Source organism: Perca flavescens, chromosome 2 (assembly GCF_004354835.1).
Source record: "Perca flavescens isolate YP-PL-M2 chromosome 2, PFLA_1.0, whole genome shotgun sequence".
In the NCBI taxonomy this organism is placed as follows: Eukaryota; Metazoa; Chordata; class Actinopteri; order Perciformes; family Percidae; genus Perca; species Perca flavescens.
In genome coordinates this window covers 27,936,906-27,961,209 of record NC_041332.1, presented here as the reverse complement: position 1 = coordinate 27,961,209, position 24,304 = coordinate 27,936,906, and the positions used below count along the sequence as shown (strand labels likewise).

Here is a 24,304-nt window from a genome sequence, read left to right as displayed (position 1 = left end):
AATAAAATGCATCTCAATCCTAAGGCAGTGCTTCTTGAGCTAATTTTAGAACATCAAACATAATTTTGTGCCGTTGCACTTTTTTCTCCTCTTCCTTCTTCTCTTTGATGCTGAATATTTTTTAATTGTGTCAGGAGCTATTGCTGCAGAGGCCACTGGCTGTCTGCAGAGCAGCTTGTCTTAGTTGTAATTAATACTAGATAACAGAAACCCTCTGGAGGCTACGACCTGAGACAAACTCTTGCCTCTGTGCTGTGATGTGACATGATCCATAATTATAATTACCCTATATGATGTGCAAGAGAATTCCCTTTTTCATTTTAAGTGGCCTGCGATTTCTTTGTAGGACAGCTGCACATTCGGTTGAGACAGTATTTTATATGCTTCATTTTTTAGACATAGAAACATTTCATGTGCTTCAATTGCAGTCCTTTCCTTACTTAGATTTACCATTTTACGACACAACCAGGAAACTACAGGACTTGTTAAATAAAGTGTAATTTTAGTTCTGGTTCTAGTTTCATTTAGCAAACAAATCAACAAAAGGGAAGTAATTGAAATACTGCCTGAGGTTTAACTGTATTTGGAGCTCTCTCTGTGACTCAATCATTATCTCTTAGTTGCACTACAATCACCATCCAGCCTGTCTAGAGGCTGGACTATTTTACCTTAAGCCAATAAAGGAATTGATTTAATCTTTAGTTCGTCAACTGATGTTTTTTTGTAGTAGTACTCCTCGATGCCAGACGTTTGTGTGTGTTTGTCTGAAAGATTACATTGTTTATGCCTACAATCATTACATTAAACATAAATGATGCAATAGCTCACAGATTAAACTTACATGTGAGTCTTGGTCTTTAAAAGCGAATAAAATGCAGTGTTTCTTTTGATGTGAATTCAGGGATTATTGGCTGTACAAAGCGTCTTTCGCTGCCAAAGTTGATGTAAGCAGCTGAGAGGCTGTGATATCACTAAATGGGACCAGCTGTGTGCAGATATTGCAGTGAATCAGATATGAAAGAACGACGAGGTGTGCTGCACGGGAATGAAATGTGAGTCATGTAACATTTCAGCTAACTGCAGGTGAGATCACCATTACACAGTGTACTTTAGTAGTCCATGTGATGAAATGTGGCTCTTTATTTGAAACCACAGACTTCAGCAACATAGTTTTCTAATGACTATTGATCATCTTATCAAATACTTTGTTTCCTACATCAATTCCTTTTTTCTGATTACCATCACTGTTTTCACAACTCAGATGGTCATCATCTCTGACCTGACGTGACTACACCAGGGTAGGCTCCTCAACAAACTTGGGCTGGCAGACATGTAACCCAGTGATTGTATCAATGAGGGCTGTCACGATTCTCCCAATCTACGATTTGATTTCAGCACTGACACTCACAATAACAACGGGCACATAATGCACCATGAGTTTAACAAGGGGCACCTGAATGCACCATAAAGTGCAGTTGGAGCCCACAGGCTTTACATCTGTTGTTTGTTCACATAACTCACGGGAAGGCAAAATGAAAATCCTCTCCACCTCTGACAGTGGCCAGTGGCAGTGCAGCTACAGTTAAGCTAATGTTATCCTGTGTCTCTAGCTGCATGCTACAGGCTGGTAGCTATTATCTGTTGTCATTGTGTCGTCTTCTTCTTCGGAGGCACGCAAGTAGGGGTCGGCGGGGAGAAAATAAAATACTAGGAGAATTTTCAATACTGCTTTTTTTTCACAGTTTGTTTTTGCCTTTTCCAACGTTTTAAATTGTGAAATTTTTCTTCTACACATTTTCAGCTCTTATTTCTACATCCCATATTTTCTGATATAAAACAAAAATTGAAAACTGGTCAATGAGACCCAAAGTCAACAGCATCTGTGTACTTTAGTCACACATTTACCGTTGAGACATGAGTAGGTTATGATCTGAAACTTGATCATTCAAGTTGTTCATTTTGTTACTGTATTCTTCTTCTTTACGCAAGCTTGTTCTCACAGTTAGTAGTTTCTTTCTTTACACTTACTGTACATTTCAGTCTTGTTGCAGCTGTCTAGTGAGAGTGTTATATTTAATCTTTATATTGCAATATCAATATATAGGTAGTGGGATTAGTAGATTTTGTAGAAATTAGTTTGAGAAAGTGATGTAGATCAAATGACACAAAGGAATGTCTACCTTTTGGTGAATCCAGTGAATTTAAAGCTGCAGTGGGTAAATGCAAAAAAAACGCCAGGATTTGAAGTAGAGTGAGACCTCTTCCTTCAGCCCTCCATCCCCTCTCTGTCACATGGGCATTGCATGTGCAAGACAGCCAATAGGAACGCTCTAATCTCTCTCTGAAATGACTAAAGTCTCAGCTAGATTTTCTGAAGCCATACAGAGCCAAGAGGAGATGTAGAAGTCTAATTTTGCTAGACTACTTGAATTACAATATGCTGAAAGATTATTATGGAATTTTTGCCCAACGACGCCAGAAATAAAGTGCCTACCACAGCTTTAATACTAATATTTCCAATTCTTTTATTCTGTCATGCCTTTGGAAGCTAAAAACGTTCACACCCTTTTAGTATCTCCTTCCCTCTAAACAGAACAGCACTATTATCAACAAACAAGCTAAGTTCTATCTTTATTTATCTGTACTTTATTGTTGTTTGCTGTTTGTTTATTTTTTGTAAAAATATTTAGCTAAAAGTTTATTGTTATTCTTATACTGTATTTTTTCTATCTTTTTTCTATTTACAGAGTGTTTTGTAAGATACTAAAATCTGCTGCTGGAAATCTAATTTTCTTGCGGGAGTCATCCCAAAAGGATCAATAAAGATAAGTCTAAGTTGAGTTTGCCAGACACAAAGCTCTCCCGCTATACAAACGGTGAGCTCAACAACAAGCTTCACAACTTGGATTTAACTCGCAGGTTTCATTGTTGAGCATCACCTGTTTTTATATTCTTCCCCAACGAAATCTAGTACTTATTGTGCTCAGAAGTTGAAGATGTTTTTCTGCACCTTTAAAAGCAGGAAAATGTATTTCTCCCCTCTTTAAAAAAAAAAAGCCATATTGAAGTCTCTAAATCACCCTCAATATCCTTTTATTATCCATACAATTGAGTGTTAATTCACAATAATTGCACATACAGTATGAATTGGAACATTTTAAAAACATCTTGTAGAATCTGTATCTTTCCTGTGTGTCCGTGCAGGTGTGGCTGCTCATTTGCATAGTAAAGCAACAAAACCAGAGCATAAAACAACATGAAAATGAAAGCTACGTTGAAATGCTTGACTTTGATTTTCTCATGTGCTCAGTACTCTCATATTAGTGAGTTCATTTTGAGGAAGGTGTTGCCCTAATCAGTCAATTAGAGATTTGTTTACTTTCCAAATTACATATGTGCATGAATCTGTTTTTAATGGAGGTTGCTGTGTACACTGAATGTAAATAGCTTCAGATGACAATTATTGACTGCACCTGTTGAGTTAAGAATATACTTGAATGGGACTGCACTATTTGCTCAGTAGGCGCAAATACTTGAGAATTTAAAACCCACAGTGAAAAACACTAAGCTTAAGTACAGAAAGCCTAAACCTCAATCCAGCAGTTTAGAACCCAAACTGAAACACTAGATTGCACTTGGCACTGATACCAGGTGTTTTACAGTCAAAACAGAGTCAGACGACTAATCAGGAATGATAAAGTGAGGAAGCGAAGGTCCTTGTGTCTCTTTAGTGTCAAAGGCTCTGGCCTATTTTCTCACGGCAGCCAGTTATTAGTCTGTGACTGCGTGATCTGTCATTGGAGAGCAAGCCTTTGTGGTTTTAACTCTTTGGAAAGAGTCACAAGCTTTTAGGACTCATGCCCTGTCCTTATTGATAATTGCCACAGCACACACACACACACACACACACACACACACACACACACACACACACACACACACACACACACACACACACACACACACACACACACACACACACACACACACACACACACACACACACACACACACACACACACACACACACACACACACACACACCTAGAAAAAGACAAGGTTTAATCCTGAGGCAAGAGTTGAATGAGAGGAAATACAGTGTGTAACAACAAGTGGAGCCTCAGCTGCCAGCAAAGTGTTCATAAATCAAAGCTGTTAAGAGGAGCATAATGGTGGCATTGGCCAGTCACTCCACTGTCTGTCTGCTTGATATCTTGGACACACCTTTGCCACGGTGATACTGGCTTGAACATTACATTTCAAAGTATGTGTGTGCCATGTTTGGTCAGATTATACCAACCTTATTTTTTAAGTATTTAAGTATCAGTATATCTGTATATGTGTTTTACATATCAAATGGGTCACAAATATCTAGAGTCAAACTCCCGCATTTGATGAGCCAACCACCTGCCACATCTTTACCAGTTTGTGTGTCCTCTTGTTTCTTATCTTAGAGACCGTGTTTGTGTGTGCGTGACCGTTGGACTACGTTGTGTATTGGGGGGTTGTATTATTCAGCCTTTATTCATACAGGGCGGTCCAATGAGAGCAGTTCACTCGCTTTTGCATGCAACAATATGAGATGAAAGCCAAGTTAACCATACAAATCTGCACTTCACTAACCTCTAACCATTGCAGGTACTGGATGAAATACTTAGAATAATCTGAATACTTTAAAACTGGCGTGCAGGCATGCACCGTTGTGTAATGACAGCGATTGATCAGCCCCTTGGCTACAGCCCCGTTGGACCGTTTGAAGGCCAGCTTTTTTCAGCCTGTCCTCTTATCGACCGGTTAGCCTCTTCTAGCCTCTAGTGCTAATGTGCCATTATGTAATGCTTCAGTTTGGCTCGGAGTGACTACCACCGCTGTCCAGATGAAGCCATGTAAATGGCTGAATGGGTTTTGTAGCAGTTGGGCATTCTGCCAAACAATCCAGCAAATTTTATTTTGACGGCATGTTGCATCTTTTTTCTATTGCTTGAAAGTTCTAAAGTCTGAGGAGAGTCTGATCGAACTTTACAGAGGACAGATGTTTTGAGAGGAACTGCCAGGGATTATAACATTAAGTGGAAATATTAGTTTGGTGTGTGTGGTGGACAGGGTTGGGAGATGTAACCCAATTCAAGTATTATAATATTAAAGTAATGTAACTTGATTACTATACATTACTTTTGGATTATCTCCATATCAAATGTGGGCATAACTTGTTATGCAATGTACTGTGATGTTGTTCCCCCTTTTTCTGCTTTAAATACAAAATAATAGCGACTTTTTAAAATTGTAGTCATGCTAATAATCCCTATTTTGACTAAATTTATCGTTACATAATTTATCCTAATTATGTAACATTGTTCCATTTATTCCGTTACTCTGGCCTTCACTCATCATACACAGTGCATCTTATGAATGAATGCAAATACGCAATAGGTCAGGTTTAATAAAATGGTTAGATCTATAAAACAGCTAATAGTCAGGAATCCAATCTTTTTAATCTACATTGAATTAACATACTTCCGTCAGACTTTCTAGCAATAGACATTCATGAATGCAATGTTTGTTTATTAGCTACAAATTTAGTGAAAAGACACATCCGACAATTAGGTAATTTTTTTTTAAGGGTGAAGAAGAGTGTCTGCCTCTTTCTTTCCCAGCTCCCGACCTCTCCTTCTCTTTAAAGATCTAACGAGAAATTCTGATTGAGCAAACACTGTGGAGGAGTGATGAGAGGGAGTGGTGCTCTGATAGAGAAAGAAGGAGTGTGATTCTCTCTCTCTCTCTCTCTCTCTCTCTCTCTCTCTCTCTCTCTCTCTCTCTCTCTCTCTCTCTCTCTCTCTCCCCTTGGAGTCACCTCCCTCCCAGGGAGTGTACACACTCCTGCGCTCTCCTGTTTGTTCACACACACACTCGGCTTCATGCTGCACGCACACACCCACCGTCTCCTCTGACTGTCTGTGTGCACATCAAAGAAGAAGCTTGGTTAGGACTTTGCTCAGACAGTAGTAACATTTTGGACATGCTGTGGGTGTGTGTGTTTGAGCAGTGTTGATCCATGTGCTTGAGATAATGCAAGACAAGTGATTTATTTAAATTTTTTTTGGGGGTTTTCGGCTTGCCACTCAGACGCAGAGACGTAACTTTTTCTCACTAACTTCAGGACCCACTTCTCCTTCTTGTGCCAGTGTCGACTCACTCGACAGGGTGAGTGCTGCTGAACTCCCAGTTTGACTTTCTCACACTCCCTGATGTTTAAGTGCACACTTTTCTTTCTCTTCCGTGTTGTCTGTCTCTTGGTTTCTTCCATGTCCTGCTCCCTCGTATCTGTCTCTGCAATTCTGTTATTGATCTTCTTTTACTCTTTAGTAATCTATCTTGTGTGTGTGTGTGTGTGTGTGTGTGTGTGTGTGTGTGTGTGTGTGTGTGTGTGTGTGTGTGTGTGTGTGTGTGTGTGTGTGTGTGTGTGTGTGTGTGTGTGTGTGTGTGTTTGTGTGTGTGTGTGTGTGTGTGTGTGTGTGTTGTGTGTTTTCCCCTGGGGATTCAAAGCCAGTGTGCATGAAGACAGGCTTGAACAAGATGAAACAAAAATCTTTCTTCTAACCAGCCCTTTGCCTTGAATCCATGCATAGTTGCAAAACTATTTTTAAAAAACTTTTCCTTGCACAGTGCAAATTTATTGGACAGCAGAATTGGCTTGCACTCCTTTTTTAGTTTAATTATCCTATTTGCTCAAACTTGGACAAGTAGCCCCTCATTCACTTCCAGAAGCATGGAAGTATTTTCTATTTTTTGCTGACGACCAAAAAGAAAAAAAGTAATAATGAAACTGAAGCCGTTCCACGACAGTGAAAATGACATCATCATCCACCGTCCCAGTGTGTCATCTTCACCACCACAGATGGCTATTCATGGTGGCGTCCACCCTTCAAAACCCAACCATTCACTGAAATATGTGCCTTGTGGTTTGAATCGCAGTCTATTTGAGGTCTTTTCATTAAGCCTGGTATCCTATTTCCCACGTCAAGGTTTATGAACCTGTGAGCATGCAGTTCTGCTTGTCACAGCTGTGGAAGGGAAGCTAAGAGCTCCTACCTCAAGACTTTTTGAGTACTGACCAAACTGTGTCCGTAAAGCATCTAGTAATACAAGTTGCCATTGAATGCTTGGTCAGATTTTTAGGCTTGTTTAACTTTTTCTTTGATCAGATAGTTCCTCATTTAAATTGGAAAACTTTTCTAAGTTTAGCAAAGTTTTCTATTTGACATATTTTTATTGCATTCAGCAGGTTGGCACATTTTGTTTAATATATATATATATATATATATATATATATATATATATATATATATATATATATATATATATATATATATATATATATATATATATATATATAAATAATAAAAAGGTTCAATCATATTCCCATCAATAATGTATTGTGAGTGTCTGTCGGTTTACAGTTGGACTCCGATTTGTCTTGCACATTACATATGGATGTTCTTCAGTAGCTAATGGTACACTCCTCAACGGGGAAATCAAAGCAAATTCCAATAGAAAATGACTGATTTGATGTGATACCTGCCCCCTATGAAGCTTCAATAGATGGATGCAAACGCCACTAAAGAATCATTCTAGTTTATTATAACTTTTGTAGGTTATTTCTATCCGTGCAGCACACTCACCAAGTTGATGGCTGAGATCTAGGAATGCAGCAATGCAAAACATAGCCAGACTTTGCACATGACGCATGCAGTCGGATTATTATTATATTATGTTTTATAAAAAACCCCAGGTTAGCCAATTATATTTGAAAGAGAAACTTAAGTAAATGGTCAAATTAGGACTATGATGTCTGTTATAAACATCACAGTTTACAGACCAGCTTTGACTCAACATATTTGGCGTAATTGTGCATGCACAGTTATTCTGAGCCTAGAGGGATTATTACCAACATTTCAGGTGCAGTCACTTAATAAATATCACAAATAAAGTACCTTTTAGGCAGCATGGTGGCCCAGTGGTTAGCACTGTGGCCTCACAGCAAGAAGGTTCGGTGTTCCAATCCAGGTGGTTCCGGGGCCTTTCTGTGTGGAGTTTGCATGTTCTCCCCATGTTTGCGTGGGTTTCCTCCGGGTGCTCTGGTTTCCCCCACCATCAAAAACATGTACTAGGTTCTCCAGGCAGTGCCCTTCAAAGCACTGGCTCAGATCTGAAGTTGGTCCCCGGGCACTGTGATTGGCTGCCCACTGCTCCCTTGAGGGATGGGTTAAATGCAGAGAATGAATTTCGCTACATGTACGTGTATGTGACAAATAAAGTACCTTTGCCTTTACCTTCAAAACAAGTGGTGTAGATAATCTGTCTAAACTGTTGACAAAGTGACTTTACAACTAAAAAGTCTGATGGGGCAAGAAATCAGTTATTTTGGCCCCATCAGACCTTTTAGTCATAAAGTAATTTTGTCCCCTGATTTTTGCAATTATGATGAGCTCAATGTTATAACTAATAGAAATGAAGGCCCCCCCCCCAAAATCTTTTTTTATTAATTTTAATTTACTTAATTTTAATCACAGCTTTATATCCAATTCTATCAAACCACCAACCCAGTGCCTACATTACCCACAATGAAACGCGACTGCCAACATATTTAAATGATTAATGTTGGCTTTTTCAGTCCTATTTTGTCCTTGAAATAGAAGAAAGAAAGCTCAGCTATCATTACAAATTGAATTGAATGCCTTTATTGTCATTGCATTTACGCACAATGAGATTGTAGAATCGACCCAATTTCTGTCAAAAATGCATAATGTGAATCCCACAGCAACGTTTTTTTTTACCCCATCTACGAATTGATTTGTTTAAATAATATTATCCATACCCTGCCCACCAGACTCCTGTACATGTTAATCATTAAATCACTTCTGTCGGTTCATTTGTAAAACCGCCTCCTAATAATAAAGGACCTTTGTGACCTAATCTGAACATCTAAATGTGTGGATTCCAGGGCTTTTAAAAGTGCTTTAAAACTTAACCGATATAATCTGTGTGGGTATCTGTACAAACACACGGTCTCGTAGAAAATGTACATCCGTAGTTTGTTTTTCAGAACTCCAAGCTTTTACAGCTCATATAAATGCTGCATGCATGCACAAAAGCTTAAAGATTCTCTAGTGACACACTCACAGACTGACACTCAGACAGCCTGTCTTATCCTTTCATACTCTGCAGCTATTGGATTACCAGCATGGCTGTTATCCTATTACAAGACAGAGGTTGAAAGCTGTCATCTGTGTATAATAGCAGACAGTCTAAACCGAGGGAAGTGTGTCTCACTCACTCAGACACACACAATGAATATGCGTTCACACCTGTACATTCCCCGTCTTGAATTTCACTTGGACCGTTTACAAAACATTACATGTACAGATCCAGAAGGCAGGTTTGGTGCCTGCTTGTAGTGTGGATTAGGTTTGGGGTCCTGAGGCCCTTATTGTTAGGACGGGAGAGGGGCAGGTATTGATAGTAGATGATGTAGTGAGAGTCTTGGAGTCCAAATTGTCTTTCTGCTCTTAGCTTTAGGGCCAACGCTTAAGTAACCGATATTGTGACACCAGTATGTAAACTTTGGACTCCCCCTCCTCCAGCACCAAGGCATGGCAAGCCAAAGAGAGGAGTGGCTGCTAGTGTACTTATTTATGAGTTATAAGGTGCTTAAAAGACAGCCTTTACACGTGAGGAATAGGTGCATATGAATGCTTTGCTTGTCTATACACAAGTACAGACCCACACAAAAACTCTCTGCAGAGCAAACCAGATGTACAATACTGTATATCTTTTTTTAAAGTCATATCTGTGTTTTCAGTTTAGTTTTATGACTGTTTTTACAGCCCCCTTATTGCGGATGCTGCTGTGACTCACTGGTCACAGACTAAAATAAATTTCCCTATGACAAAAACGGCATAAAGCCTGTCAAAGAAGCCTTGCGAATTACACCGTTTTCCTGCTGTCAGTAAAACGTGCCCGACTGTCTTTTGATCAGCAAGAAGCCGGTGTAAAAATAGCCAGAATAGTGTTTTCGTCATCAGTTCTGTGAGACAGGCCGCCCGCCATACAGCCCTGCTGTGTACCTGCCGCAAGGCCCAGCTGAAAGGAAGCTGCCACTGGCCTGATTACAACCTGCTTTAGATGTGACAAGATGTCTTAGCTTTCTGCCCTGGAAGCCTCTCCCTCTGGTCTTGTAAGCCTCAGCAATACATGAATGCTGATTGTATCAACCCAGATGTGCATGGCATAGCATGTGCGTCGTACTGCGCATTGCACCAACTAGTTACCTATTCAAAATCTTGGTCTAATGTAGAAATTTTAAGCAGGTAACACTTTATTTCTCTCAGTGAGGTCAATAGTTTATTCTTGTTATGCCTTATTTGCTGTTTGAACTAGTCAAGTTCCTATGGGGAAGTTACCTTTTGAATGGTTTTATTATTTTAGAGCAGAGCAGGTGGCTTTACTTTTAAAGACACAAAGGTGTGATAATGATCAAGAATGCATTTTAGGTGGCTATGCTTTGCAACACATGCATTATTAGAATTTTTTAAGTTTACAGAATGGGAGTAACTATGTAACAGCAAACCACTATATGAAAAAGGAATGCATGTCAGTAAGTCCAAAGTAAATGGAAAGAGGTATGTTCCTTAATAGTTTAAATGTTTGGGGCATGCTAGCCACTCTAGCGACGTGGAGCTAAAAATGCCATGAACACTTATGACTTTGGAGATCTGCTGACTTTTCCTCCAGCGCCACCATAAGGGTTAAAATTTTTGGTTTTGAGTCAAGTGTCTTGAGTACTACTGGATGATTGCCACGAAATGTGGTTCACACATTCATGTTCCCCACAGGATGAATTGTACTAACTTTTGTGATTTACAAAATTGTCATCTAGCACCACCATCCAAATACTATTTCGGACCAAATACCTTCTGTACTTTATTTAGTGCTAATAGAAAATGTTAGCAGGCTAACACACTAGTTTAAACATTAGTCATGTCAGAGTCAGCAAGACTAGTATAAACATAGTAGCCCAGGGGCGACCTTTAGGGGGGCTAGAATGTGACACGGATACAGCTCCTTGCAAAAGTGTTAACCCCCCCTGCTAAATCGGTAATTTAATTAGCCGATAACCTCTGAGCTAGCTACTGAACAACAATGTTAGCTTACATTTTTTGACACTATGATGTAACTAAACCTGACACTGTACAAGTCACAGTGATAACGACCAATTTGACACAATGTTCTAACATTCAGCAATTTTAGTTGCTTACGTTTCAATTTGGGTTCTAATCTGCACCATGAAATTACCAATTTCTTCTCTGGGACTACCAACGTTAAACTTCACAACCGTCTCCTGCTCTCCCTCTGACAGATCAGATAGAGACTCAGCCAAAAGCAGAAGTCTGGCACAACCTCCTCTGATTGGCCAAAACTATGTTTCTGTTAACCCTTTCCTGGACTGGGTTACAGGTGCATAGCATCGGCGACAGCAACACAGGATATTAAACCTGTTTCAAGCTCATTGAACCTGTAATTCTTTGTCCTCTGGCTTGAGCCCCCCCTAAAAAGGGTCTAAAATCGCCAATGTAGTAGCCTAAACATAATTGCTAACCATGTTAGCGTTTGCCAAAGTCAGCATGTTAGCATGGTGACATTAGCTAAAAGCACCACTCTGCCTATAGTATAGCCTCACTCTTATTCAGACAAAATCATCATTGCTGCTTTTATTTGTCTATGATAGTCTACTAAATATCTTTGGGTTTTGAACTGTTCCCCCATATAAAACAAGCAATTTGAAGTTCTTGGGCTCTGTAAAATTGCAGTGGGCAATTTTCATTATTTTCTGAAAATAATCTGAAGGTGAATCGATGGTGCGCTGATCCTGTGTTTTTTTTGTACAGTATGTTTGCAGTATTTTTGCACATAACTTTTACAGTTGCACTATCTTTGAATGATGTTTAGATTTACTTGGGTAAACTATAGTGACAATGAAGATGAATTGTTAGTATTATGTTTGAGGTAATACAAAATGTTTGGGTTTTGCCCTCGCAAGAAATGCTGACAAGTTAGGCGTGTGAATACCGCAAGTTGAGCTGCCAGTATGGTCATATGGATGTGACTGATAGTGCCTTAGAGGCAGACTCTTAAACACATAAGTAGTTTAATGAAGCTCCTCTTCAGGAAACAGTCCAGTGTGACAGCATCAGGCTCTCTGTGATGGCCTTGGGGTAGAAGGTAAGAGGTGGAGGAGTAAACCGAGACATGAAGAGTCACAATCTCCACCTGTGCAATGTCGGTTACTCTGAGATTCTCCTTCTTTAACCAGATTTTCTCTGTCTGACAGTTTTATTCCCTGCTCAGCTTCTTTCCAGCCCTCACTGCTGCAGCCACACATCAGGCTAACCAAATGCTGTTATTCAAATGCTGTTACTTATATTTCACTCACTATGAGGTCACTGTTTTTGCATCTTGGTTGTATTTATTTTGCCATCATCTGAAAGGCCAGCAGGCAGTCCACATATAAAACAGGGTAATGATGTCATGGTTTTTAAAGACAGGAATTGTTTTTAGGTGACTTGTGATTTCTAAAAAAAACGGTGTGTTAGGCCTATGACTTACGATGTGTTTGTGCCATGCTTTCTATTGTCTTGCTTTGCCCCTTTACGTCCTTGCTGTCTCTGTGTTGTTGTTGTTGTTGTTTGGGTCCATTTTATGCATTAACATCTTGTCCATCAGCCTCCTCCGCCCCTAATTTATAAGTAATGACCATGCAGCAGGCAGGCAGGGAGCCAGACAGAGTAGCAGAGCAGACATGCCGGCTGGCCAGGCCTCGTCCCAGCGGACCAGAGCCACTTATCTCTCACAATAATGACATATGCATCGACTAGGTTAAAGAAAGTGGCTAAAAAGAGACTCAGGATTTGGGAAGTCTCACAGGTTTTTTTCCACCTTATTTATGTACTGTATTATAATTGACTGAGTGACTGATTTTATTTGGAGAAGGTCCTTAAAACAACTTGGTTAATGCAAAAAAAATTAATTTGATGGCCAAAAAACATTAAGGGTAACACTGAAAAACCGTAATAATACTGAAATCATTAAACAAGCCATCTGTTTCATCAGTACAATTATAACTATGAATATTGTAATTTTGAACACGTAAACAAATTATCTAATGACAAACAAGAATAAACCGTAAACCAATTCAAATTTGCTGCTTTGGCCCTCGCGTGTCATACCGACGCACAAGTCTTACTGACACAGACACACAGAAACAGACAGAATGAAGCTCTGCATTTACTCATAATCCAACAATGTGGTATCTTCCCACTTAGGTGTGTGTGTTTAGTTGTGCTTTCGCACATAACCGTTGGGAAACAATCGAAAAATATAACCTTTAATTCTTTTAATTTTACCATATTCTTATTAGTCTGGGACACGAAGACAGACGAATAATCATACTTTACAAATAAAGGGTAGTGAACAAAAAAAACTCGCATCATTAATAACAAATAGTAGGAATAAAATTGGGACTAAAATAACACCCTGTGGAACACCACAAGATATTGTCATTAAAAAGGAAATGGTGAAAATAACCAACACTTTATTAATTTGTTTGATCCCTCAGTACTCCTGAAGAGTACCTCAGCAACTGAAACAAAATGACAAAATGATTAAGCACTTTTGTGTTATTGTGTATACTAATCCGTTAATGCTCAACCCACTCAAACTGTATATTGTTTTTGTTTTTATTTTATAAATATTTAAACTTTACTTATGTCAAACAACAAATATGTTTCAGTAAATGCCATAAAAATAAGTGTTACTAGGAATGTAACACAAAGCTCCTGATGCTCTAGTAGGCAAACACTGTCCACAAGAATGGGAACTGGAACACCCCCCCCCCCCCAAAAAAAAGAATTAAAACATACTGCTTGAAAATGTACAAAAGCCTTTATTATTGTGACTATCTAACCTATCCATAACCACAAATATGACAGATGATTCTCCTTGACTGACCTATCCTCTCCTCTCTCCTCTCTCAGATGACATGGCGTCCTCAGTACCGCAGCTCCAAGTTCCGCCACGTGTTTGGTAAGGCCGCCACCAAGGAGAGCTGCTATGATGGTGTGCCAATCACACGCAGCGTCCAGGACAACAACTTCTGTGCTGTCAACCCACGTTTCCTGGCAGTCATCACTGAGTGTGCAGGGGGAGGGGCCTTCCTGGTCCTCTCTATCAATCATGTGAGTATCTCCATCTCATGGCAGGTTTTACAGACTGATGACAGTGTTTTAAAGAGGCATGTCATGTGCACTACTTCACTCAGGATGCTGGTAATGGATACTACGATATGTTTAGTTTATTTGTACTCTGAAGTGAGACAATTGCTCATGCAGACGCTTAACTATCGGTAAGCAGGGTAAGCGGTGCTTACGGGCCCGGACCAATCAGGGGCCCGCATTACTGGAAGATATTGATTGACAGCCGGGGCCCCCTATCGCATTTCCATTACTCGCGACAATCCCAGCAGTCCCACGTGCAGCCACTGACCAAGCGGGAGTAAGAAGGGGTAAAATTAATTTCCTTGTTTCTGTTATGAAGACGAGACGTATGTGTGACTCAAACATCTCACATTTACCAACAAAACGTACAGCGAAAGACATTTCAAAACATTTCAGATCGTCCTGCCAACCTGTATACATTTTAACATCAATGTACGCTGTAACGATTTTTCACTCTAAAGTCACTGAAGCGGCTGCTGTTTCAATCCTGTCGGCTCTCTGCAGCGGGCATGGCTGCTGCTTCATTTCTCCCCAACTGACACACACACACACACACACACACACACACACACACACACACACACACACGGTGGATGCAGGAAAAAACGCAGATGAGACGACACAATAACCTAAATTGAGGATGCTCGTTATTGTAAGTGCAATGATAAGTTAAAGCCCAATAAGTACTTTATCAAACTGTGTGTGTGTGTGTGTGTGTGTGTGTGTGTGTGTGTGTGTGTGTGTGTGTGTGTGTGTGTGTGTGTGTGTGTGTGTGTGTGTGTGTGTGTGGGGCCAGGATAGGAAATTAACTAACAATGTAAAGATCAACAAGCCACTGACAGTGACATATACTGTATGTTCATATTTGATTCATTCAATAAATTATTTTTTGTCTTAAATCCACCAGCCATTTTCATATTATACAAACATTTGCAGCATCCTGAGCCTTTTTGGTAAGGTTCCTAGGAAATCGCAACAATCTCAAAAAAAGGCCGCGAAATCCTGGAAGGACTGCCCTTGTGTGTTTTTTCATGTGTTATGGTGTGCATTCACCAGTGTTTTTTTTGTTGTTGTTGTGGTGCGCGTAGGCTACTCCTCATTTTGTCAGTCATCTCATCTCTTATGCTGTGTCTCTATGATCCTATCCTGTCCTATTCATGGTAGCCTAGTTGTAGACATTGCGCCGTCATCACGTGCTGTAGAAGGGGGGCCTGCCTTGATAATCCTGCATAGGGGCCCGGTGTTGGCTCGTTACAGCCTGGCCCCAGACTTCCAAATCTCCACTTTATTTAGCAATTCAATTCGGTCTGATGTTGTACACACAGTTGGTAATTTCTCAGGTTGGCAAACATCTAGTCTCGCTTTGCCATACCTTCCCCTCACCGTGCTACGGAGGAGGATCTGGCTAGTTCACACAGCATACTGGGATGGGAGAAAAACGTTCTCTGGTTTATTGGCATTTCTTTAGACCACTCACAATCGTCATTGGGCAGTGCTAAGCACCGGGCAGAGCCACGGTGCCGCTGCAAAATAGCCTCGGGAATGAACTTGTTTTGTCATGTGTATGTTCAAAAGTTGTTTTAGTCGTGCAACAGAAAACTCAGATTGGACAGATAGTCTAGCTAGCTGTCTGGATTTACCCTGCAGAGATCTGAGGAGCAGTTAACCATAGTCCTCATAAAAAGAAGGCAGAAGGTACCGGATATCCAGCCGAAAAGAGTGAAATCCGGCAGGATTTCTGGCAGCACCGGAGCAATCCCGTGGAACGTCGTGGACAGGGTCCAAAATTGGCACCAATCTACTAGCCAAATGCTGGTAAAATATGCAAGTGGCTGCTAGATTTGCTTCACTCACCAGCCAAAGAAAAAATGGTTTCCTATTGAGTGGCTGGTCAAATTTAAACATTCACTAGCCTTTTGGTCACACAACAGAACCCTCCACAAAAAGTGACCTTAATAGTTGCCTGATCCATTTTTTTAAAGGAAGATGGCCTATGGTCCTTGTAGTTTATCATAAATATTTTTTTTGCTAAACGCAAAAAGTTTGTTGATACTATTGCCAATGAACATAATGATTAAGGTTTCTTCCATCTAGCTCCCTAACCTAAGGTATACAACAGGAGAAATCAGGAAAATCAACATACAGACCAAAAAGCTTGGCAGTTTCACAAAACATGTAACCGTAGCAGTTCACATCAGAAGTTATTCTGTCATCTGCTGAGTGTTCCTCATCGTTTATGGTTTCTCCTGTACTCACAGCACACCTGGAGTAGACAGCTCTGCTCTCAGATTATAAATAGGACAGCAGCAGCGGAGCCAAAATAATCTCTAAATTCCAGGAAACCCCCGGCAGCTCATTCACTTCAACCTAAACATTGCATGCTGTCTTTTTTTCTCTCCTCATTATTCTGTCTTATCTCCCTCACCTTAATCAAGATTCATCAAACACTCTCCCAGAAATATTTAATGTGTATTATCACATCCACTGGTGTTATCAGTAACAATAGTGACCTCTCAAATAAACTGGGCAAGACTTCTTCACTTGTGTGCTAGTTAAATTTACAGTCCTGCTGTATATCTCCAGTCTGGAGCCATTCATCAAGCTGAACACCTTTCCCTTCTTTCTCCCTCTCTTCGTCTGTCACCATCTTTTTAAATTGTCTTGGTGAATTATCACCACCCTCCTGGCATGGGCAGGAATGGCATACGAGTTTAGGAATGACATAACTCATTTTGTGACCCCCTTCTTCCCCTCCTTTCCCTGTTTCAAGGAGGTGAAGCTTCCCCCTTCTGCCGCCCTTTACCTCCCATCTATGTGTGTACACTCACATATAAGCTATTGTTCTGTGGAAAAAGTAGATGACCCATAAATACAAGAACAGAAGTGCTATGTTCTACTTACTCGTGCATGTGTTAGGTTTGCTGGAAGGCACATATATTGGTGACATCATTTCCATGTTCCAAACACAATTTAATTGAAAAGGAATCTAGCCTGCAGGTGTGTCTGCCAGTAGAAGGAAGGTTTTCTGAATGTTTTGAGGCTCCGGAGGGAGCTGCATTAAGTCTGATAAATTGCGTAAAGTGATGCATCAATTGGGCCTGAAGACTACAAGTTTGAAAATAAAAAGATCTGTGGGCGTGGAGTCAGAAAGAAGTGACTCTGCCAGAAGTCTGTAGCCCGCTCCTCATCTCTGCTTGAGGCTAACAGCTCAAGGCTACATTAGCCGCTACTAGCACACAATACACCTGAGTATCCGACTGTACTGTTAGTTGTTGAGTTACATTGTGGATAATGTAGGCACCAGGTTTTGACCAGGAAGAAGAATGCATGCTATACAAAAAGATGACAACTGCTTCATCAGTTTTGATACTTTTTTTCTTTCTTTTAAGTCTCTATCATTAGTCGGATAACAGCAGACAGTATTGTAATGCTTAAAGGTATAGTCGTACATTTTAGGAAATGCACTTTTTCCTTTTCTTGCAGAGAGTTAGATGAGAAGTTTGATACCACTGTAATGTCTGTATAGTAAATATGTAAGCAGCCGACTAGATTAGATTAGATTAGATTAGCATACAGTTCTCAGACACCCAGCAGAGACTGGACAAGAAAAAGTCTGGCACATAACCCTGCCATAAAAATATATCTATCTATAAAAGTTTTTACACGGTTGTACAGCTTAAATAAACAAGATATAATGTGTTAATTGGTGAGCTTTAAAGGTGCTGGTAGGCAGATTTTTTAAACCTTTGTAGAGAGCCAGGCTAGCCGTTTCCCTCTTCTTCCTGTCTTCATGCTAGCTTGCTACATATTTACCGTACATAAGTGATGTCAATCTTCTCCGCAAGAAAGCACATTAGCATATTTCCCAAAATGTCAAACTAATTATTTAATCCAGTAATACACATCAGTGTAATACACATCAGTGTATTACTGGTGTATTACAGTGTATACTAATATGTTCTGTGTTTAAATTATTTTTTTATTTTTGTGTGTTTTGTGTCTCAGACAGGTAAAGTGGATCCTCTCCACCCCCGAATATCGGGCCACAGAGGCAACGTGTTAGACGTCAAATGGAATCCCTTCAACGACTTCTGCATCGCCTCCTGCTCTGAGGACACAACAGTGTGTACACACACAGACGCACAAAATACATTTTCAAAGTGGTTCACGGATGTGTTATCATCTTCCTGGAATATGAGCATGTAGCAGCAGGAAGATGATTTTATTGCCTTGCTGTTTAGCCTTCAAGAAGAACTATAAGTCATTCCACACATTCTTCAGCTCTGACCTGGCACAGAACAAATACTTGTACAGAGAAAGAGAAAGGAAAAGTCAACAGCTTTAAAGACAATTATTTTATGAAGCGTCACATTTGTTTTCTGTATTCAGTTGACCCTTGATTATTTCTGTAACAGACATTTTTCATAGATTTAGAGGTATTAAATGCAACGATTTTTTTTTTTTGTGTGTATTTGTTAATGTGGTTTTGTGTGTGTGTGTCTTTAGGTGAAAGTGTGGGAAATCCCTCCTCATGGTGTGCTGAAGAACCTCACATCACCATGGAAGGAGCTTCAGGGTCACAGCCGCAGAGTGGGCCTCATTGAGTGGCATCCGACTGCTAACAACATCCTCTTCAGTACAGCCTATGACTTCCAGGTAAAACACACACACACACACACACACACACACACACACACACACACACTAACCCTAACACAGCCACAAAAACTATAAGGTAAAAAGAAATGAGAAGGACCTACTGTGAAATATACTGTAGGCAATTATGTATTACAATGCAGCCAAACAGGTTGCAGCTGTTTGTCGAAGTATTGTATAAAGCTTAACAAGCACTTCATATATTACTGCAAAAATTCATCATAATTTTCACTCTAAACTACTGGTTTTGCTGTGAGCCGAGATGTGACCAAGTCAGCCTTACTCACAAGTATTAAGTCTAAATGAAGAGAATCAAGTCAAATGTATGTCAGTAATGTCAAGTCAAGGCATCAGAAAGCCTCAAATGAATTGGATCGCATCTAAAACCCTTTTTTTCAGTCAACTGCCTCTTTTCATATGCACAACCAAGTCCATTAGTGCAACACCATGAACGCCTTTGAGGAAAGATTGTCGTTAAGTGTCGGCTGTTATCCCCATTTGTATGACACATTGCATCCACCCTCTGTTTATGACAGCAGTGTTTTTGCCCCGCCTTTGACTGTGCGAACAGCTATAAGCATGTTTCCTTTAGACATCATCACTTTATACGAACCAGTTTGCTTCAAGCATACCCTGATTTTAACATAGAGAACCAAGTGAAGTCAAATCAGACGAAATAAGAATCTTAAACCACTTTTACATCTAAAAGAAAAAGACCTTAAAAGTGGAAATTATGGTATTTATTTAGCTTAATAAAACTTGAAATCTTCAATAAGGGAATTTCCTACAAAAGAATCCAAGCCTTTTTGTGTAATTTACGCCTCCAGGTGATGATCTGGAACCTAGACTGTCCAGAGCAGGTGATGAAAAACCCCGTGCGGACAATCAGCCACCACACAGACGTCGTTCTCTCCATGTCTTTCAACACAGACGGCAGCCTCCTCGCCACCACCTGCAAGGACAGGAAGGTCCGACTCATAGAGTCACGCTCAGGAAACCTACTGCAGGTAATGCTGTGCGTGCGTGCGTGCGTGCGTGTGTGTGTGTGTGTGTGTGTGTGTTGCTACACGTTTTTAGGCAATTCTACAGTTACCTTTGAGAGTGCTCTTACTTTGAAAGGCAGTTACTACAGTATGTACCACAGACTGTATATGGTATGTACCAGCTAATCTAATGTATCTGACGTAAGCGGTTCTTACTTCTGGCCCAGCAATGATTAGGTGCTACTTAAGAACCACTTTTACTGGTTCAGAGCTGGTGCTTTGGTGGTCGAAAAACAAAGAACCGATTTGAAACTAGGCTCTGGCTCCGAACCAGCACCAGCTCTGCCTTGGTGGAAAAGGGGTATAAGTGGGAGTTCTCGGCTCCTTTCCCAGCCCAGGCACTCATCCAGCACCACACAGCCAAAACTGACACCTCTGGCCTGAGCAGACCCACACCATTACTCCACAGACCTCTGGGTCAGCAGCCAGTGACTCACATGCTTTACATCAGTCTGCTCTCACTACCTTGCCTGCAAAACAAGCTTCTGTGGACACACAAGGAACATTACCTCACAGTTTATTATTAGTCTATAGCTGTTTATATTACTTTAAAAAAACTGTACATATCAAATGTTTAGTATGTTTGATGCTTTGTTTGATGTATATTGTGTTTGCAGGAAGCCAACTGCAAGAAGCACAAAGCCAGCAAGGTGCTGTTCCTGGGTAACATGAAGATGCTCTTCACATCAGGCACTTCACGTTGGAACGACCGACAGTTTGCTCTGTGGGATCAGGTGAGAACAACTGACAGCACATATCATATCATATCATCTCCTATCAAAGGTCCAATAACTAGCTCTTTTGGCGCTTTCATGCACATCTGATGGTCTTAATTTTCAAATTGTCACCTGAATCAGGTGTCAGTGTGTGGAGTTTCTGTCATGTGATGAACCATAAAATCACCTGAACCAGCTCCATTCACTGATGAAGACCATGAGATGCGCTCTGTCTCTCTGAAATAGCTAGAAAGCTTGTTGTATTTGATCAACAATCTAAAAGACTCAAATATGTTCAGTTTACTGTCTGATATCAAAACAAAGAGCATCCAGTCCTCACAACTGGGAAGCTGCAACCAGCGAACGTTTGGCATTTTTGCTTGAAAAATGGTTAGACAATTAATCGTCTATTGAAAGAATATTGAAATATTAAGAACAGTAGAATACTTTGGACATAATAAACTTTGGGTAATGGTGTTCAACTGTTCAACTGCTCCAAACGGCCTTGTGTGTGAATTAAATACTTTGACTGTAGAAAAAACAAATAAAACATGTAGCACACACACAAGTTCTTTCCCATCCAAAATAAACTGCTCAAAATAAAGTGGAATCTCTCTCACAAACAACTCCGCCATCTAGTGGACACACTAATGGATTTTGGTGTGTTTTGATGCGTGAGAGTATATCGTGGGTGGAAGATTATAGCTGAAGTAGGGATTAGGGATTGAGCACTCAGTGTTTTTAATTCAGTGCTCTTATGTAGAAGTGGATTGAAATGATGGAGTGTTTTGATGTTGTCCTGGTTACTGGTACTTAAGTTAGTTTTTTTTATCTTTGTGTGTTTGTAGGACGATCTGTCTGTGCCTTTGTTAGAAGAGAACCTGGATGGTTCGTCTGGAGTCCTTTTTCCTTTCTACGACCCAGACACACATATGCTGTACCTTGCGGGGAAGGTGAGTCTCTGAAAGCACCTATAAAGTCTTTCTACACAAAATACTTTTTAATATTATTGTTACAAAGGCCTCTCTTGTCTCTGTCAGGGTGACGGAAATATGAGGTACTATGAGATCAGCTCAGAAAAACCGTATATCCACTACCTAACAGAGTACCGCTCAAACCTACCTCAGAAAGGAATGGGTAAGGAACACACACAAATACTCACACACTGTCATTATGTACTTTTTTTAATCAAACTCCAGCATGTTTGATATCTCATGTAACTATTTCCTTCCTCGAATGTGTGTAAAATATGGCTGTTTGGAAAACTCTGTCTGCCCTCTGGCCGTGCTGCCTCTCCTGCACCTGTAAGCAAAGCTGCTGTGCAAATAAGCCTGCAATATTTGAATAGCCAAACCAGCTGATCAAGGCCTAGATCATGTGAAGTGACATGCAGACAGACATGCACACATGTTTTAGACTTTAAACTCATGAAAAGGATATTGGGCCTCATTCACCAATATCTTAATAATTAATAATAAAAGTTTTTTCTTAAATTTGTTCTTAAGAAAGTTCCTAAGAAAAGTCTACGTATGATTCGTGACGTGTTCTCAAACAGCAGAATTGTTCGCAGGTGTGTTCTTAGAATGATGAATCCCAAGCTCGTGCCCGTTGCTCCTATTTACCATAGGTAAACGCCCCGTTAATGGGGCATGAGATGGCAGGGCCGTGTGCACACTTAGAGAAATGTTGAAAAAGATGTGGTAAAGACTGTGGAGGCCTCGACTCCAAAAGAAAGAAAAACTTTAGTAATTCTGAAGTGGAGGTACTGCTGCAAGAAGTTAACGAAAAACGAGACATCATATTTAGTAGCGTCAGCAGTGGATACAAAGCTGCAAATAAAACCAATGCATGGAATGCAATTACCATAGACCATTAAGAGTCTATGCATTTACTCATGCTGTGATGGCTGTATCCGGAGAAGGGTGCAGAACAGATAATGTATATAGGCCTAGCACAATTCACACACATGCAATTCAAAGTGCTTTACACATGAGCAGAAGTGTAAGTTTAGTGTGTATTTATTAAAACAAACAAACATATAATTATGTGTAAAATAATGACAATAATCAGTTACAAAATTATAAAGATATATTAATATTAACGGATGAAAATGGTATAACTACTTATTTTGGGCAAACATGTTAGCTCTCAATTATGCGTAACAGTGCTCTTGAGTGTGCGTAGATTCTGTTCTTACCTAAGAACAAATCCCAAATGAGAAAACATTGGTGAATGCCAGAATCTTCCTGAAAACTGCGTAAGTGGGGTTTAAGAACATATTTGTTCTTATTGAAAGAACTTTATAAACTAGCTCAATATTTTGACAGTTCATTTTTTTGAAACTGAACTGCTGCAGCTCTTTTCTATTGAGTTACAAAGATATAAACTGTTCCACCTGTGGGAAGCTAGCGCAATGTAGAATTTTTACAGACTCCACATGTAATATATCTATCCATTAGACCCATATTTTAGGTATTCTTTTTAAATTAAAGCCCTGCTGTAAAAAATAACTCAGTTTCAACTGAAACTTTAAAAAAGATGGTGTTTCCCAACTTCAAAGCAGTCTGGCAGACAAAAAATTTAATAAATCCTTGAAAAATGAATGCCCAAATTCGTTGTTCAAAAACAATCAACTTATTTTAATTTAGGTGGGTGTTAAAAGGCCTATAATTGCTATACTGACAATAAAGCCGACTTGACTGACTTGACTTGACTTGATACTGTATATATTCCTGAGCCTGTGCTCTGGGTTGGTGTGGTCCTGCATTGTCACCTTAGATTTTTCAAATGTCGAATGTGCCATTGTTGCATATTGCAAAATGAATAACATTATACTTTTTCTTGTCGAAGCATGATATAATAATGTACATGTTATTTGCAGTTGTGTTTTGTCTTGGTGTTTTTACATTTCTATCTTATCTCCATTGTAGTGAACAGTAACTGTACTTAACTCTCAACAAATATAACAAAAGATACTATAAGTATATTTTACTGCACAGTAGTGCAGCAGAAAAAGTGGGTCTCCTGTATACCAGAGTAAAACTGTCTCGTCCTGTGTGTCCTCCTTCAGGCGTGATGCCAAAGAGAGGTCTGGATGTGAGCTCCTGTGAGGTGTTCAGGTTCTACAAACTGGTGACAATCAAGAGTTTCATTGAGCCTCTTTCCATGATCGTACCCCGCAGGGTGAGAGTACAGGCACTCGTACAAACCACAAACACCAAGGAGATATATAAAAGAAATGCATCTACTTTTTTAGCTGAATAGATTTCAGAGATCCATTTGGTGTGCATATGACTGTCTGAATTAACTGTGTATGTGTTTTTAGTCTGAGTCATACCAAGAAGACATCTATCCAATGACGGCTGGTAACAAGCCTGCTTTGACTGCAGAGGAGTGGCTCAGCGGCATAGATAAAGGTCAGAATTTGTGTGTGTGTGTGTGTGTGTGTGTGTGTGTGTGACATTTGTATATGTTGGTGTGGTGGTGGAGGATATCTTCACATACTGTATGTAAAACAAAAACTTAACTTCAATACATTTTCTTGAAATCATTGATTTTG

At 39.9% G+C, this 24,304-nt stretch overlaps 1 protein-coding gene across 4 annotated transcripts in view; it reads left to right on the top strand.

The window, feature by feature from the left end:
- coro2aa (coronin 2Aa) overlaps window positions 1-24,304 on the top strand; it is a 36,183-nt gene that overhangs the window by 9,200 nt on the left and 2,679 nt on the right. For 2 of the 4 annotated variants that reach the window (XM_028596392.1, XM_028596416.1), the window contains exons 2-10: window positions 14,091-14,291; window positions 18,336-18,452; window positions 18,837-18,986; window positions 19,814-19,993; window positions 20,647-20,763; window positions 21,594-21,698; window positions 21,786-21,882; window positions 23,816-23,928; window positions 24,071-24,161. In XM_028596392.1, coding sequence (XP_028452193.1) covers window positions 14,091-14,291; window positions 18,336-18,452; window positions 18,837-18,986; window positions 19,814-19,993; window positions 20,647-20,763; window positions 21,594-21,698; window positions 21,786-21,882; window positions 23,816-23,928; window positions 24,071-24,161 — 1,171 coding nt within the window. Of the gene's footprint in view, window positions 1-1,032; window positions 1,084-5,931; window positions 6,202-14,090; window positions 14,292-18,335; window positions 18,453-18,836; window positions 18,987-19,813; window positions 19,994-20,646; window positions 20,764-21,593; window positions 21,699-21,785; window positions 21,883-23,815; window positions 23,929-24,070; window positions 24,162-24,304 lie in introns of those variants that run through there. The other 2 variants (XM_028596407.1, XM_028596399.1) reach the window with 2 other exon arrangements.